This window comes from Mauremys mutica, chromosome 14 (assembly GCF_020497125.1).
Source record: "Mauremys mutica isolate MM-2020 ecotype Southern chromosome 14, ASM2049712v1, whole genome shotgun sequence".
Lineage (NCBI taxonomy): Eukaryota > Metazoa > Chordata > Testudines > Geoemydidae > Mauremys > Mauremys mutica.
The window spans coordinates 3427113-3441806 of NC_059085.1; the positions used below are offsets into that span (position 1 = coordinate 3427113).

The 14694-nt window shown below is 51.6% G+C and overlaps 1 protein-coding gene across 1 annotated transcript in view; it reads left to right on the forward strand.

Moving 5' to 3' along the window:
• The first annotated feature begins 1250 nt into the window (after positions 1 to 1250).
• The window catches only part of MLKL (mixed lineage kinase domain like pseudokinase), a 35788-nt gene continuing 22344 nt past the window's right edge, over positions 1251 to 14694 (forward strand). Inside the window, exons 1-5 of the mRNA XM_044987773.1 lie at positions 1251 to 1367; positions 3394 to 3852; positions 5818 to 5934; positions 9070 to 9262; positions 11928 to 12025. Coding sequence (XP_044843708.1) covers positions 3396 to 3852; positions 5818 to 5934; positions 9070 to 9262; positions 11928 to 12025 — 865 coding nt within the window. The 5' untranslated portion in view covers positions 1251 to 1367; positions 3394 to 3395. The remainder of the gene's footprint in view (positions 1368 to 3393; positions 3853 to 5817; positions 5935 to 9069; positions 9263 to 11927; positions 12026 to 14694) is intronic.

Genomic DNA, 14694 nt, shown 5'->3' on the forward strand with positions numbered 1-14694 from the left:
CTCTGAGAGGGAGTTTGGATGGGGGGAGGAGGTCTGGGGTGCAGGCCCTGCAAGGGGACAGGAGATTGGGGTGCAGGATGGGTGCAGGGTGCAGGATCTGAGAGGGAGTTTGGGTGCAGAAGGGGTGAGAGGTTGGGATCTGGGAGGGAGTTTGGATGGGGAGGGTCTGGGGTGCAGGCTCTGGGGCTGGGGTGGGGGTGTAGGAGGGGGTGAGGGGTGCAGGCTCTGGGACAGAGTTTGGGTGCAGGGTCTGAGCTGGAGCAAGGGGCGGGGGTGCAGGAGAGGGTGAGGGGTGCAGGCTCTAGGAGGGAGTTTGGGGGTGGGTGCGTGGGAAAGGGGTGGGGGTGCAGGCTCTGGGAGGGGGTGGGCAGGTGCAGCGCTTACCTAGGGCTCCTAGGCAGGGCGGGCTGGGGGGGCTCCGTCTGCTTCTACCCCCAGGCACTGCCCCCGCAGCTTCCTATTGGCTGCAGGGGCGCTTGCAGCAGGACACAGACCCACCCCGCCCAGAGGCTGCAGGGAGGGGCTGGCAGCCACGTGGAGCGAGCAGGCAGGAAGCTGCACTGCCAGTGGTGGGTGGGGGCCCCGGGCCGTTTTAAATCACCTGGAGGATGCGTGGGGGGAGTGCCTGGGAGCAGAAGGTGGGGCCGAGGGAGAGACCAGGCCTCAAACAGTGCTGGAGCTGGGCCCCGAGCCAGTAATATTCCTGGTGCCCAGGCACCACAGGCCCATAGAACTTGCCGCCCATGAACTGGCATACAACAGAGCAGCCCAAAGTCTGCTCCAATTTATACTGGAAACTGACCCAGTGTCCAGAAGCTCCGAAACTGGAGCGGCACTGACGTGACTTAAAACCAATCTTTGCCCAACCCCCCAGGACTTGCACCTGCTGCTCCTTGACTCATCTGATGAATCCTGCCCCATAGTGTTTAAAGAAGTTTAAAATGACATTAAGCTACATCAGAAGGTGCTATAGCTCATAGAGAGGGGCTGATCTCTCTAGAGAGTTTGTTAAATTAGCTTTTCCTCCTGCATTATTTCTTACCACACTCTTTTATTTAAAAAAAACAACAACAAATGAGTGATGTGATCTGCCCTGTCCCTTTTCTCTTGAGGGCCAGAGCGAGAAGAGCCACAGACAGTTTCCTGCATGAAAAGAAAAGCCACTAGATTCCGCCCAATGCATAGATGGCTGTAAAAGAGGAAATAGATTTGCAGAATTGCATAAGCCTAAACTTTCGTCAGGGAGGAGGGGCCAAACTGGGAGAGAGACAAGCAGAGGGACTTTCTCGAAAGTTTACTATGATACTCGGTAGGTCTCTCGGACAAGAGAAGGGATCAAGGACAGAAATAGCTTGGCAGGAGATCAGGTAAGTTTGGCTGGTTGTTTGCTTGCTAAAGAGAGGAAGGAGCTTTGAGCTGGGAAGTGCCAGGCTGATTTCTGAGGGGAAGAGAAACTGGTTACAATTTTAAAATGCTTCTGTTGAACCTCTGCCCTGACTGAGACACAAAGCATGGAGTTATGAGAGCCAGGCTGGCTCCTGGGATGGGCTACGGCTGCTTCCAGCCAGCTCTCTCTTTCCTGCACTGCTTTGGAGGAGTCGTCTTCTGGCTGTAACCCCTTTGCTAACATCAAAAGTGAAAGAGAAGGCAGATGGGCAACAGAAGGGAAAGCAGCCAGAAAGGCTGCCTGGGATTCTGGTGAGCCAGTCCCTGTGGGTGGGCTCCTAACATGCAAATACTGGCTCAGAAAAGGCGTGGCTAAGCAGAGGCATACTGTGCCCTCAGAGGGCCAGCGGGGAGCAAGGCATTACTCAGTTGTGACCGTATGGCCTGCTCGTGACAGGCTTCACAGGGAATTCTCCTCACCCAGTGTCTGGGAGGAAGGGTGGGCCAGGTGGCAGCAAAGCAGGCTCCGATAAAAGGACACATGTGGTCTATTCGTTTTGATGATGGGCCAGTCCCTGAGGTCCTTATTCTCTACTGACTCGGGCTAAACACCCACTGACTCCACGGTGAGTTTCACCTGAGTAAGGGCTGAATTACAAAAATGAGTGGGGAGCTTAGAGTGGGGCAAATCAGACCAGACTTTCAGCTAGTGTAAATCAGTGTAATTTCATTGAAAACAATGATGATTTACACCAGCTGAGGATCTGGCCCCTGGAGACTATTACTGCTTTGAACAATGAAAGATAAAGTCATCCTGTAGCAAGTCACACCGTAAGCAGGGTGTGCAGCCTCATGGAGGGAATGTCCAAGGCACAGCAAACGTGTTTGTCTTGAGACTGTAACTCAGTAACCTTGACACTGCATTGGTGTAGCATAGCGTCAGCTACAGAGTACAATAAATTCATGTGTCAATTAATAGCCTTCCTCTGCAGAGCATATTTCCTAGCAGCAGCGCAAACCATGGTGAGACATGATAGAATATAGCACATGATATCTAAAACGCAACTGTGTGAAGACGTATGGTAAATAGAGTAAAGTGCTCTGTTATAAGAATAAGGGAGGGAGAGAGAGATATAAAACACATATGCTAGGCAAAGGTTTTTCAGAGTCTGTCTGGAAAAGTCTATGAGGGATGGGCAGATTGGTCTGGGAAAACATAAATATCAGAATCCCTTTTACCTCATCTTATCTCTGGGGCCTGATTTTTAGAATTGCTGGCAAAAAGTGTGTGAGAGAGAGAAATGTAGATGTGCTAATGTGGTAACTGAACAGTATGCCCAATCTTGGCCCTTGTCCAGTTCTTCAGCTAAGGTTTTAAAATATTTGGACACATCTTTGGCCCTTGCAGTTCCTGCCTTGGTTGGTGCACAGGGCTTCCACTACCAGCTTCAGAAGGGTTGGGTGGCTCAGACTAAATCGGCAGAAGAAGCTGACTGCTTAAGTGCTCATCCAAAATGAACCCCAACTGCAAACCTGGGGTGAAAGCCTGCGCAAGCCCATGGCACCCTTAGGACTTAAGTTGGACTTAAGCAGAACACTGGGGCTCATGCTAGTCCTCTGCATAGGCCTGAATTTCAGCTCCCTGAGAGGTTCATCTGTCACTAGTCAGTGAGGCACAGATACAGGGAGGCTGTCTCACATGGCAGGGATTGCAGAGAAGAAGGCTCTTGCACCTAAAGGTAGGAAGGGACTGAGAGGGGATTCATCTAATATAAATCCTATCACTTCAAAATAAAAGCATTAAGGAAAGTAACATCCTCTTCCCATGCCAAAGGGGTGGGGGATTCGCCATCACTGGCCATTTTAAAATGAAAGTTGGATGGATGCTCTAGCTCAAACAGCAGTTATTAGGGGGTGGTCATAATGGTCCCTTCTGGTTTTGGGAGCTAGGAATCCCCCAGGCCAGGGAGTGCCATGTTACTGATGGATGAATCCCATTCCTTTCAGATATGGAGGTAGTGGAGAAGGTCCTGAGTGTGGCCCGCATCATCTACGCCCAGTGCGAACAAGTGAAGTGCTGTAAGCACCAGTGCCGCCGTCTTGTGTACCGCGTTCACATCCTGCTGAGGCCTGTGGAGGTCCTCAGGGCACAGCCTCCAAAACAAATCTCCTCCCAGGTAGAAGAGACGCTGCAGCAGCTGCTAGAGACCTTGGAGAAGGCCCAGGAGCTGGTGAAGAAGTACAGCCAGACGAACTGGCTGCAGAAGTTCCTGAAAGCCAGCGATGTCACGGAAGGGTTTGCACGGGTGAACGAGCGCCTTGGGGATGCTGCTCAAGGGCTCTCGCTCCTGCTGCAGGCTGAGCATAAACAGTCCTTCCTCGAGACCTTTCAGCGAGACACCTGCAGTAGGGAGGACAGCCAGGACACCAAGGATGACAAAGCCCTCTGGGAGGAGCTGCTCACAAGTGAATAGGCATTTTTAAGACTCTCTCATACCTTACAGTTGGGAATTAGCTGGGATGGCTGGAGCCAGCATGTCCGGCTCCACGTCCCCTGGCTGCTGCAAGTTTCAGCTTTGGCCTGAGGGTTGCACATTCAAACAGGAACAGACTAAGTCTATAAGGGACCCAGATCAATGATGTGCCATTTGTGTCACAATGTTGTGATGTTTTAATGCAGTTCTACCACTTCTGTGAGCCCTTCAAGAGCACAGGACCCAGAGCTATTCCTCTATCCTTGATCCAACTGTACCAGCAGATCTATTGGCAGGCTAGAGGCCACCGGCACCTACTACATAGGGCACTGGTGTGACCACTGCTGGAATCCTGTGTCCAGTTCTAGTGCCAAACAACTGAAGAAGGATGTTGATAAATTGCAGAGGGGTCAGAGAAGAGCCACAAGAAAAATTAAAGGATTAGAAAACCTGCCTGATAGTGATAGACTCAGGGAGCTCAATCTGTGTACTTTATCAAAGAGAAAGTTAAGGGATGACTTGATTACCATCTATAAGTACCTATACGGGGAACAAATCTTTAATAACGGGCTCTTCAGTCTAGCAGAGAAAGCTCTAACACGATCCCTTGGGAGTTGAAGCCAGACAAATTCAAACTGGAAATAAGGAGTTAATTAAGCAAGACTAATTAACCACTGGAACAATTTACCTGGGGTCGTGGTGGATTCTCCATCAGACCATTTTAAACCCAAGATGGCATATTTCCTTAAAAGATCTGCCCTAGGGATTATTGTGGGGCAGGTCTCTGGCCTGTGCTCTACAGGGGATCAGACTAGATGATCACAATGGTCCCTCCTGGCTTTGGAATCTCTGAATCTAAGAGAAACCTCAGGACTCTGGCTTCTCTGAAGTGATACACTCCAGGTCCAGAAGGGGCTGTGGTTGGACGGGGGTGGTGGGAAGCACTGCGCTAGAGCTGTAACCTTGCAGCTGCAGATTCCTGTTTTAAAGTAGCAAAATAATGGCCCACAAGGAGGAGGTGTTTGTCAGATGTGAGCCAGGAAATGACTGGTGCTGGAGGGAGGATTTTCACAAATGTCTATGTAACCTAGGAGATCCAAGTCCCATTGACTTTCAGTGGGCTCCAAAGTTACAAAAGTGCTACTAAAAATGCCACTCTCAAACCTTCCAAAAGATATTGGGGGCTAGTAGCTTTCTAAAACCTGGCACAGTGATGGAGGGGGCGATAGCTGCCTTGTATAGCACAGTTCTACTCTGAAAAGCAATGATGAAAAAATGGCCCCTTCACGCTCAGCAGATCTGCTGCCTCTGTGTACCGCAGCCAGATTATTATGCTGACAATGAACGTTCTTCTGCTTTTTACTCCTGCGTTGGCCCTGTTGAATCAACACATCTATGGGGGAGGGAGCTGGAGTTGATTCCTTCTTCTGCATCAGTGCTTAGGTACCATGGTGATAGGTGTCTGAGAAAATGGATAGATCTGCGGCATTATTTACTGTGTTCCAGTCAGTTACACTGAAGACAATTGGGCTGGGACAGGTGTTGCTGAGATCCTAATTTGGCTGGCAGGACTCAGTCTCAGTGTTGACACGGAGGAAGGGAAGAGCCTAGCGTGATTCTCAGATCCAAGGTTGCAGGGCAGATATTTCACACTGGCTCTGGAGTTGCTAAGAGAAAATAAACAAGGAGCCCAGCCGGGCCATTCTCATGGAGTCACTTTTCAGAGCAGAACTGCACTTTAAGCCAGGTGAAAATGTAACAGCGTGAAAGGCCAGTCCCACTAAGCCTCTCTGGCAGCCCACACAGCCCAGTCTCAGGGCACACCTAGTCAGTGCCCTGGTGCCCAGACCATGTGGAAGGGTCATATGCCAGGCAACAAACCCCAACGTGCTCAACAAGCATCTGTCCCACAAGTTCCTTTAATGACCTTGACTTTCTGCTTCTTCCTTTCCCCTAGGAAGTACGGAGACCAAAGATGCAGTGGATAACGTCCATAATGATGTCAGACATGTGGGAACAAAGGTGGAGGATGTGGGAAGCAGGGTGGAAGAAGTTCGCCAAATGATACAAAAGTGTGAGTTACCATCAGGCCTCTCTCCCCTTGGGCATACCCCTCCCAGGGAAAGGGTGGGCTGTGAACTGCTGACAATGAATATTCATCCTCCAGGCTCAGGGGCAGCAAGTTCACTGGAGGGATTTGCAGTCCTGGTGGATCGGCTTAAGAATAGGTGGAGTACTTGGTGCCTCCGTGGACACCTTCCAACCTCAGCTCTGCTCCCCATGCTGGATGGCTCCTTATTTACCTTGTCAAGCCTGCAAAACCCCACACAACATCCATCCAAGGTCCTCATCCTCCCCACAGCAGAAGCCTTCCCCAGTGTGGTTACCATATCATTAAAGGCTAGATCTCTCCACTGCGACAAAGCATCTCTGTGCTGCCTTTGCATCCCTCCCCCCACCCCTTCCAGGAGGGCAGGGCTGAACCACATTCAAGGAGTTTCAGTACTGCTCCGTGCTGGCCACTCTGAGTCGTCAGTGATGTGGCTTCAGTCTGCTCCTTTATGTCTTGTCAGCGCTAAGAGCCAGACACAAGCAGACTCAGCAGTTCCCACCTGGCAGGGCAAAGCATCACCCCCAGGCTACTAGGCTAGCTCCTGAGACCCAGCTCCTGCACTATAGTTCTGGTACCTTCTTCTTGATATTGGGCATTAGTGACTCATGATAGGAGAGAAAGTGGAAATAGATGTGCTTTTAATGATAGCAGGAGTAATAGAAATGGGATAAAATTTGATAGTCCAAAGTGCAAGCTCGTGCACTTACGGACTAACTACTTGAATTATTGCTATAAGCTGGGGACATATCAGTTGGAAGTGACAGAGGAGGAGAAAGACCTGGGTGTATGGGTTGATCACAGGGTGACTATAAGCTGCCAATGTGATGCACCGTGAAAAAGGCTAAGTCAATCCTAGGATGCAGCAGGCAAGATATTTCCAGTAGAGACAGGGAAGTGTTATTGCCATTATACAAGGCACTGGTGAGACCTCACCTGGAATACTGTGTGCAGTTCTGGGCTCCCAGGCTTCAGAAAGATGAATTCAAACTGGAAGAGGAGCAGAGAAGGGCTACTAGGATGATCTGAGGAATGGAAAACCTACCTTAAGGAAGGAGACTCAAGGAGCTTGGCTTCTTTAGCCTAACAAAACAAATGCAGAGAGGAAATATAATTGCTGTCTATAAATACATCAGATTGATAAATACCAGGGAGGGAGAGGAGTTATTTAACTTACGGGTCAATGTTGGCACAAGAACAAATGGATATAAACTGGACATCAACGAGTTTAGGCTTGAAATTAGACAAAGATTTGTTACCATCAGAGGAGTGAGGTTCTGGAACAGCCTCCCAAGGGAACAGTGGGGGCAAAGAACGTAGCTTGTTTAAAGACTGAGTGTGATAAGTTTATAGAGAGGATAGTATGATGAGATTGCCTACAATGTGGCATATGGCCCATTCACTACTGATGTTAGCAAATATCTCCAATGGTAGGAGATGGGACACTAGATGGGGAGGGCTCTGAGTTACTACAGCGAATTTTTTCCCAGGTGTCTGGCTGGTGGGTCTCGTCAACATGCTCAGGATCTAACTGATTGCTATAAGTGAGGTTGAGAAGGTATTTTCCCTGTGGTCAGATTGGCAGGGACCCTGGAGTGTTTTCACTTTCCTCTGCAGCATGGGGCACGGTTGACTTGCTGGTTTGAACTAGAATAAATGGTGGATTCTCTGTAACATGAAGTCTTTAAAACAAGATTTGTGGACTTCAGTCACTCAGCCAGAGGTTATGGGCCTGCGATGTGCAGGAGGTCAGGCTAGATGATCACAGAATCATGGAAGATTAGGATTGGAAGAGACCTCAGGAGGTCATCTAGTCCAACCCCCTGCTCAAAGCAGGACCAACCCCAACTAAATCATCCCAGACAGGGCTTTGTCAAGCGGGGCCTTAAAAACCTCTAAGGATGGAGATTCCACCACCTCCCTAGGCAACCCATTCCAGTGCTTCATCACCCTCCTAGTGAAATAGTGTTTCCTAATAGCCAAACTAGACCTCCCCCACTCCAACTTGAGACCATTACTCCTTGTTCTGTCATCTGCCACCACTGAGAACAGCCAAGCTCCATCCTTTTTGGAACCCCCCTTCAGGTAGTTGAAAGCTATCAAATCCCCCCTCATTCTTCTCTTCTGCAGACTAAACAAGCCCAGTTCCCTCAGCCTCTCCTCATAAGTCATGTGCTCCAGCCCCCTAATCATTTTTGTTGCCCTCCGCTGGACACTCTCCAGTTTGTTCACATCCTTTCTGTAGTGTGGGGCCCAAAACTGGATGCAATACTCCAGATGTGGCCTCACCAGTGCCGAATAGAGGGGAATAATCACTTCCCTTGATCTGCTGGCAATGCTCCTACTAATACAGCCTAATATGCCGTTAGCCTTCTTGGCAACAAGGGCACACTGCTGACTCATAATGACTCATGATGGTCCTTTCTGGCCTTAAAGTCTCAGTCTATGAGAAAAAGCCCTGAAATTTCACTGTGTAGGCCTTGTTCTCCATTATGGCACAGTTGCAACTGCATATAGCAGCTGTATAGGACAAGTGGAGCTCTCTCCACCCCACATTTGTTTATCCAGAGACAAATCATGACAGGCCAGTGTGTCTCCACACTAGGAAGATATGTGGGAAGAGGCCATTGAATCATTACGTCTGGGTGTTGTGGTGATGAGCATGGTACAAAAACCTTGTTGGCTAGATTAGGTCAAGTACCTTCATCCATACAACGTGTTATGAACTAAGCAAGTTATTTCTCCTGCAGGCTGGGAAGGCAGAGAGGGGTTTGGTCTGCACTTAGGAGTTCTATCAGTGTAGCTCCATCAGTCAGGGGTGTGCGGGGGGAACCTCAGCCTGACTGACACAGCTATGCTGACACAAACCCCAGTATAGACACAGCTATGCTGATGAAAGCTGTTGACAGAGTTAATGTCATTTGGGGAGATGGTATTTCTACACCAGCAGAAAAACTCCTTCTGTCATCATACACTGTACCAGCAAAAGGGCACTGTGCTGGCATGGACTCCATAGTGTAGCCGTAGACAGACAGAGGAAGAGATTTCTTATCAAGAACATCATCTAACACCCCCTCTCTTTGTTTCCCTTTGTCCCAGTGCAGGATGCAGTCATGAAAAAGGACAATGCTGTTCCAAGAGAGGAAATCACTGAGATTAGGATGGAGGATCTCACTAAGACCTCATGGACCTTCCTGATGGAATCCAAAAGCCACACACTCTACAAAGGAGAATTCTACAAGTACCCTGTTGCCATCAAAGTCTTCAAAAGCCCTGTGATCACCTCCACCGAGTGAGTTATTCAGTGAAGGTCCCAACAAGAATGTAACTACTGAGGAGGGGGCTGCTGTCATCCTCTCCCTCAATCATTGAGAAATGCCTTGACTCTGAAGAAAGGGGGTTCTTCAGCTGGGAGACAACCTGGCCACTGACAAAGTAGCTTTGCTTTCTCCCTGCTAAAGTTGATAGCAAAACACTGCTGCTCTCTGTGTGGGCCTGTCTGGTGTTATGCAGCACTGCACATATCCCAGAGCCCTTTATATAGCAGGGAGGGCAGAGTAAGAACCACAAAGATGAGGGAAGCCAAAAGCAGCAATCTAACTATAATAACTCAAACCAGGGGAGGGCAAACTACGGCCCAGGGGCCGCATCTGGCCCTTCAGATGTTTTAATCTAGCCCTCCAGCTCCCACCGGGGGGCGGGGTCCGGGACTTGCTCTGCTCTGGTGCTCCAGCCAGGGAGCAGGGTTGGGGGCTTGCCCCGCTCCGTGCATTCTGTGGATCCGCACAGCTCCTGGAAGCAGCAGCATGTCCTGTCTCTGGCTCCTATGCATAGGGGCAGCCAGGGGGTTTCACTCCACATGCTGCCCCCACCCCAAGCACCACCCCCACAGCTCCCATTGGCTGGGAACCATGGTCAATGGGAACTGCAGGGGTGGCGCTTGTGGACGCGGCAGGGTGCAGAGCTGCCTGGCTGTGCCTCTGCATAGGAGCCAGAGAGGGGACATGCCGCTGCTTCCAGGAGCTGATTGAGGTAAGCACTGCCCAGTGCCTGCACCCCAACCCCTTTCCATGCCCCAACCCCCTGCCCCAGCCCTGATTCCCCCTTCTGCACCCACAACCCCTCATCCCAGCCCCTCCCCAGAGCCCACACCCCTAGCTGGAGTTCTGACCCTCTCCTGCACCCCAACCCCCAATTCCATGAGCATTCATGGCCTGCCATACAATTTCCATACCCAGATGTGGCCTTTGGGCCAAAAAGTTTGTCCACCCCTGACTCAAACACTAGAACTTGTCCTGTGGGGAGAGGGCATAGAATCATAGACTCATAGAATATCAGGGTTGGAAGGGACCTCAGGAAGTCATCTAGTCCAACCCCCTGCTCAAAGCAGGACCAAACCCAACTAAATCATCCCAGCCAGGGCTTTGTCAAGCCTGACCTTAAAAAGCTCTAAGGAAGGAGATTCCACCACCTCCCTAGGTAACTCATTCCAGTGCTTCACCGCCCTCCTAGTGAAAAAGTTTTTCCTCATATCCAACCTAAACCTCCCCCACTGCAACTTGAGACCATTACTCCTTGTTCTGTCATCTGCTACCACTGAGAACAGTCTAGATCCATCCTCTTTGGAACCCTCCTTCAGATAGTTGAAAGCAGCTATCAAATCCCCCCTCATTCTTCTCTTCTGCAGGCTAAACAATCCCAGTTCCCTCAGCCCCTTCTCAGAAGTCATGTGCTCCAGCCCCCTAATCATTTTTGTTGCCCTCCGCTGGACTCTTTCCAATTTTTCCACATCCTTCTTGTAGTGTGGGGCTCGAAACTGGACACAGTACTCCAGATGAGGCCTCACCAATGTCGTACAGAGGGGAATGATCACGTTCCTTGATCTGCTGGCAATGCCCCTACTTATATAGCCCAAAATGCCATTAGCCTTGTTGGCAACAAGGGCACACTGTTGACTCATATCCAGCTTCTCGTCCATTGTAACCCCTAAATCCTTTTCTGCAGAACTGCTGCCTAGCCACTCGGTCCCTAGTCTGTAGCAGTGCAGGGGATTCTTCCGTCCTAAGTGCAGGACTCTGCACTTATCCTTGTTGAACCTCATCAGGTTTCTTTTGGCCCTGTCCTCTAATTTGTCTAGGTCCCTCTGTACCCTATCCCTACCCTCCATGTCGGGCAGAATCCTGAGGTTGTCTCCTAGTCTGCCTGGAAAATGCAATGGGATCTGATTTCCAAAAGTGCAGCTCCAGGAGATGGACACAAGGGACTTAATTGGAGTTTACACACAAACAGGACATCCTTGTTGGATGCAGAAGGCACAAGTTGATAGGCTGTGGGAGAATTTAAGCCCATTACTCCTTTTAACTTAGTTTTCCTTCCCCAAAGATCAGGCCCCCAAGTACTCACCAGCTGACACATCCCAGCATTCCTTCTGCTGGTGCCATCACATCTGCCATTCATCTTCGGACATGGCGTCTTGCTATGGTGGGGGCTGTGGGAGAGAGTTGTTTGCTTTCTTCCTCCCAATATTCAGAGGTTCTCTGCAGTTTTCAAGGAACCCTGGTGGGTGAAGGGTATTGAAAAGAAAATGCCAGGGGAATGGACGTGCATTACTCCTCACAAGCACGGACACTGGGCTCCAGTGTCAATGAGTGATGGCTGCCACATCGCTAGCAAGGTGCATGCTGGGAAGTCTCACTGAGCAGGAAACCAGTAATCTCCTTAGGTGGCTACTCTTTAGAGAACTAGAAAGATAGCAAAATGCAGTTAAAGTGGGATATGTGTGCTTGCTCTCTGCTATACTTCAGGCTTGGGGAGGAAGCCTGGTGTGGGGTTGGAGGCCATGTCACTGGGATTAGCTCCACCGTCGGACTGTATTGGAGGAGGGGGTTGTTCCTGCCTCACCAGCTCCCACAGACCTGCTCTGCCCAGGGACCTGATTGCTCTACTGCCTGTTGCAGGAAGGTGAGGGAGATTTTCAGGAAGGAGATTGAAACCATGAAGAAATTTGAGTCTCCGAACATCCTTCGCATGTACGGGATCTGCATCGACGAGAGAGGTAAGGGACCCCGGGGTGGTGGGATCTCAGTCACTGACTCTCCACAGCATGCTCCCATTTCACCTCTTTGCACCCATCTCCTAGCACAGCGTTTGTCACCCCTGCTGCTGCACAAGTGGAGGGGCTTGTGTGACGAAGTGGGAATGTTCTTAATGTTTTCTCTGAATACTGTGTGGGTGCCTCAGTTTCCCCTATGCATTTCTCAAGTATCTAGGTGGTGGAATAAGGGGGTGTGATTGTTGCAGAGTCTTAGAGGACCAGCGTGATGCTGTCTGCACAGAGAATGGCCGAAACCCTGTCTCCTGGCAACTGATGGCCGGGGCCCCTCCCCTGTAAAGGTGCCAACTGAAGGTGTTGGAGAATAAAGAGATCAGGTGGCCTCCTGGCCTGGGAAAGAGACAAAGGCCAAAGGAGGGGCTGGAGAGTTTCAGTTTGGAGCTGGCTGGGGAAAGACAGGGAGGCCAGACCCTCTGCTCAGAGAGAGGCGGCTCCCCCAGAGTCCTGACTGGCTTTGTATGGAGTAGTTCCAGAGCATCGCCCGGTTACTCCGTGACAACTGGCGGCAGTGGTGGGATGGAGTGCACTCCGTGAATGACGCTTCTTGCAGTAAGTGACTGGGGAGCAGTAAAACGAAGAGGGATTAACGAGGACCAGGTGTGCTGAAGGCTCAGAGAAGGACGGTTTCAGGGGGTGATTAACCTCTATGAGTGTGTGACCAGCGAGAAGGACCGTTGCAGTAACGGGGTCCCCCTGGGAACTGCAGCGAGCAGTCTCAGGGGCGGAGTCTGCGACTCAACCCTGAGAGAGAGGTGGTCACCACGAGAAGGGCTGGCACACTAGGGATTCTTCCTGGAAACTGTGGGGAGCTGAGAGCACACAGGCCTGCGAGTCCATAACAACTTGGGAAGAGCGAAGTGGTGGCCTATCATCATCTCCTTAAGATGGACATTGTGATCCTGTGCACAAAGAGAGGTTACGCATGGGGAAGTTCACCAAGGCACAGTTAATCGTGCAGCTGGAGGAGGAGGACCACTCTGAGGAGCAGATTCCTGACCCAAATGGGACTACAAGAGGATCTGGGGGCAGCTGGAGGGATAGCCAGGCATCCCCAAGACTGTTGTCCCTGACCAGACGGGGATCTTTACGATCAGGTTCCCCCTCAGGGGCTCGGAGACAGATGGGACTGGAGCTGAGTCCGAGAGAGTGAGAGGACCATGAGACAGTGAGAGCCCGAGAAAGAGCTGCAGGAGAAGCAGCCGCAGCATGGACTGGCGATGGTGGGGCCGATAGGCATGGGGACTTCCCAAGGGTGAGTGGGGATAGACCCTGGGCTGCTAGTTCTGCAGGGAACCTCGATACTAAATTGCTGCCCCTGGTTAAGGAGGGGTGGGATGTGGATGCTCCTCGTGCTGCCTTCGAGCAGGCGGGCGATTTGAACCAGGGGGACCCTGCAGAAAAGCCCTGGTATCTAGCTCCCTTGCTGGGTCCCAAGGCCATAGACGCTGTCAGCCAGATGGGTGGGGTGGTGGACAGGCTCCCACTCCTGGCCTGGGACTATATGTCTCCATGGAGTCTCCTGGGCTCAGGCCCCTCAGACCCCCAGTGGGAGCGGAAGGTGATGGTCAATGGGGAGACCTGCCTGGGGTGACGAGATCCTGGGACAGAGAGAATTGTTGTCAGGCCCCAGGTGGTGCAGCCCCACCAGATGCTGAAGGGTTGTGTGATATGGGTGAAGGTCCCAGGGATGAAGCCCCTCACCCTGCCTATGGCCCAGATCCCTGTACAGACACAGGACTGGTTGGGCTGGCTGGTAGTTGGGGATCTCCAGGATATCAGCTGTGCGGTCCTGTTGGGGGGTGACTGTATCTCTTTGGGACAGGATCCAGGCCCTGCTCCTGTAATGGCTGAGGATTTGAATTTGAATCCAGGGAACCAATTGGCTAGGATGGAAATGGTCAGTGAAAATGTGAATGACCTGGCTGGCAGGGGGGAGGGGCTGCTGGGCTCAGGATACCTGCCTACCTGTAACCAGTCCCCTGGGGCTGAGTGGGAGGGAGAGATGCTCCCTGCCCCCCTGCACACTGGAGAGGGGGCTCAGGCTGGCTCTGATGCTGTAACCAGAGCAGAGAGCTCGCTACCTGCCCCCACGGGGACAGCCAGGGCAGCGCTGAGCACGGTGGGGAGCTGAGACCCCAGCTGAGTGGGGGGACACCCAGGCAGGGCAGGTCGGCTGCCAACCAGGTTTGCCTGGTCCAGACGTGCTCCTGGGAAGTGATTACACAGCAGGGAGGGAGCTACCAGGGACAGGGCTCAGGGGGGCTGTGACCCCAGACCCAGCCAGCGAGAGGGAGCAGGTCCCACTCCCTTCCCCAGCCACTGAATCCCAGACCGAGCTGCGCAAGGATCCCTCCTTGGAGAAGCTGAGGGAACTTGCTGGCCACAGTGCTGCAAACCCCCTTGGGGAAGGCTGCAGGGACAGAGTCCTGTGGGAGAAGGGATTCCTGTGCCGGGAATGGGCTCCCCAAGGGGAAGTAGAACTGGGGGAATCAGGAGACAACTGCTGGTGCCCCAGAAGTATCGCCGCAGGCTACTGTACCTGGCCCACAATGTCTCTCTCGGGACACCAAGGGATCCAGCCCCCCAGGCAGCAGCTACTGCAGAACTTTTAC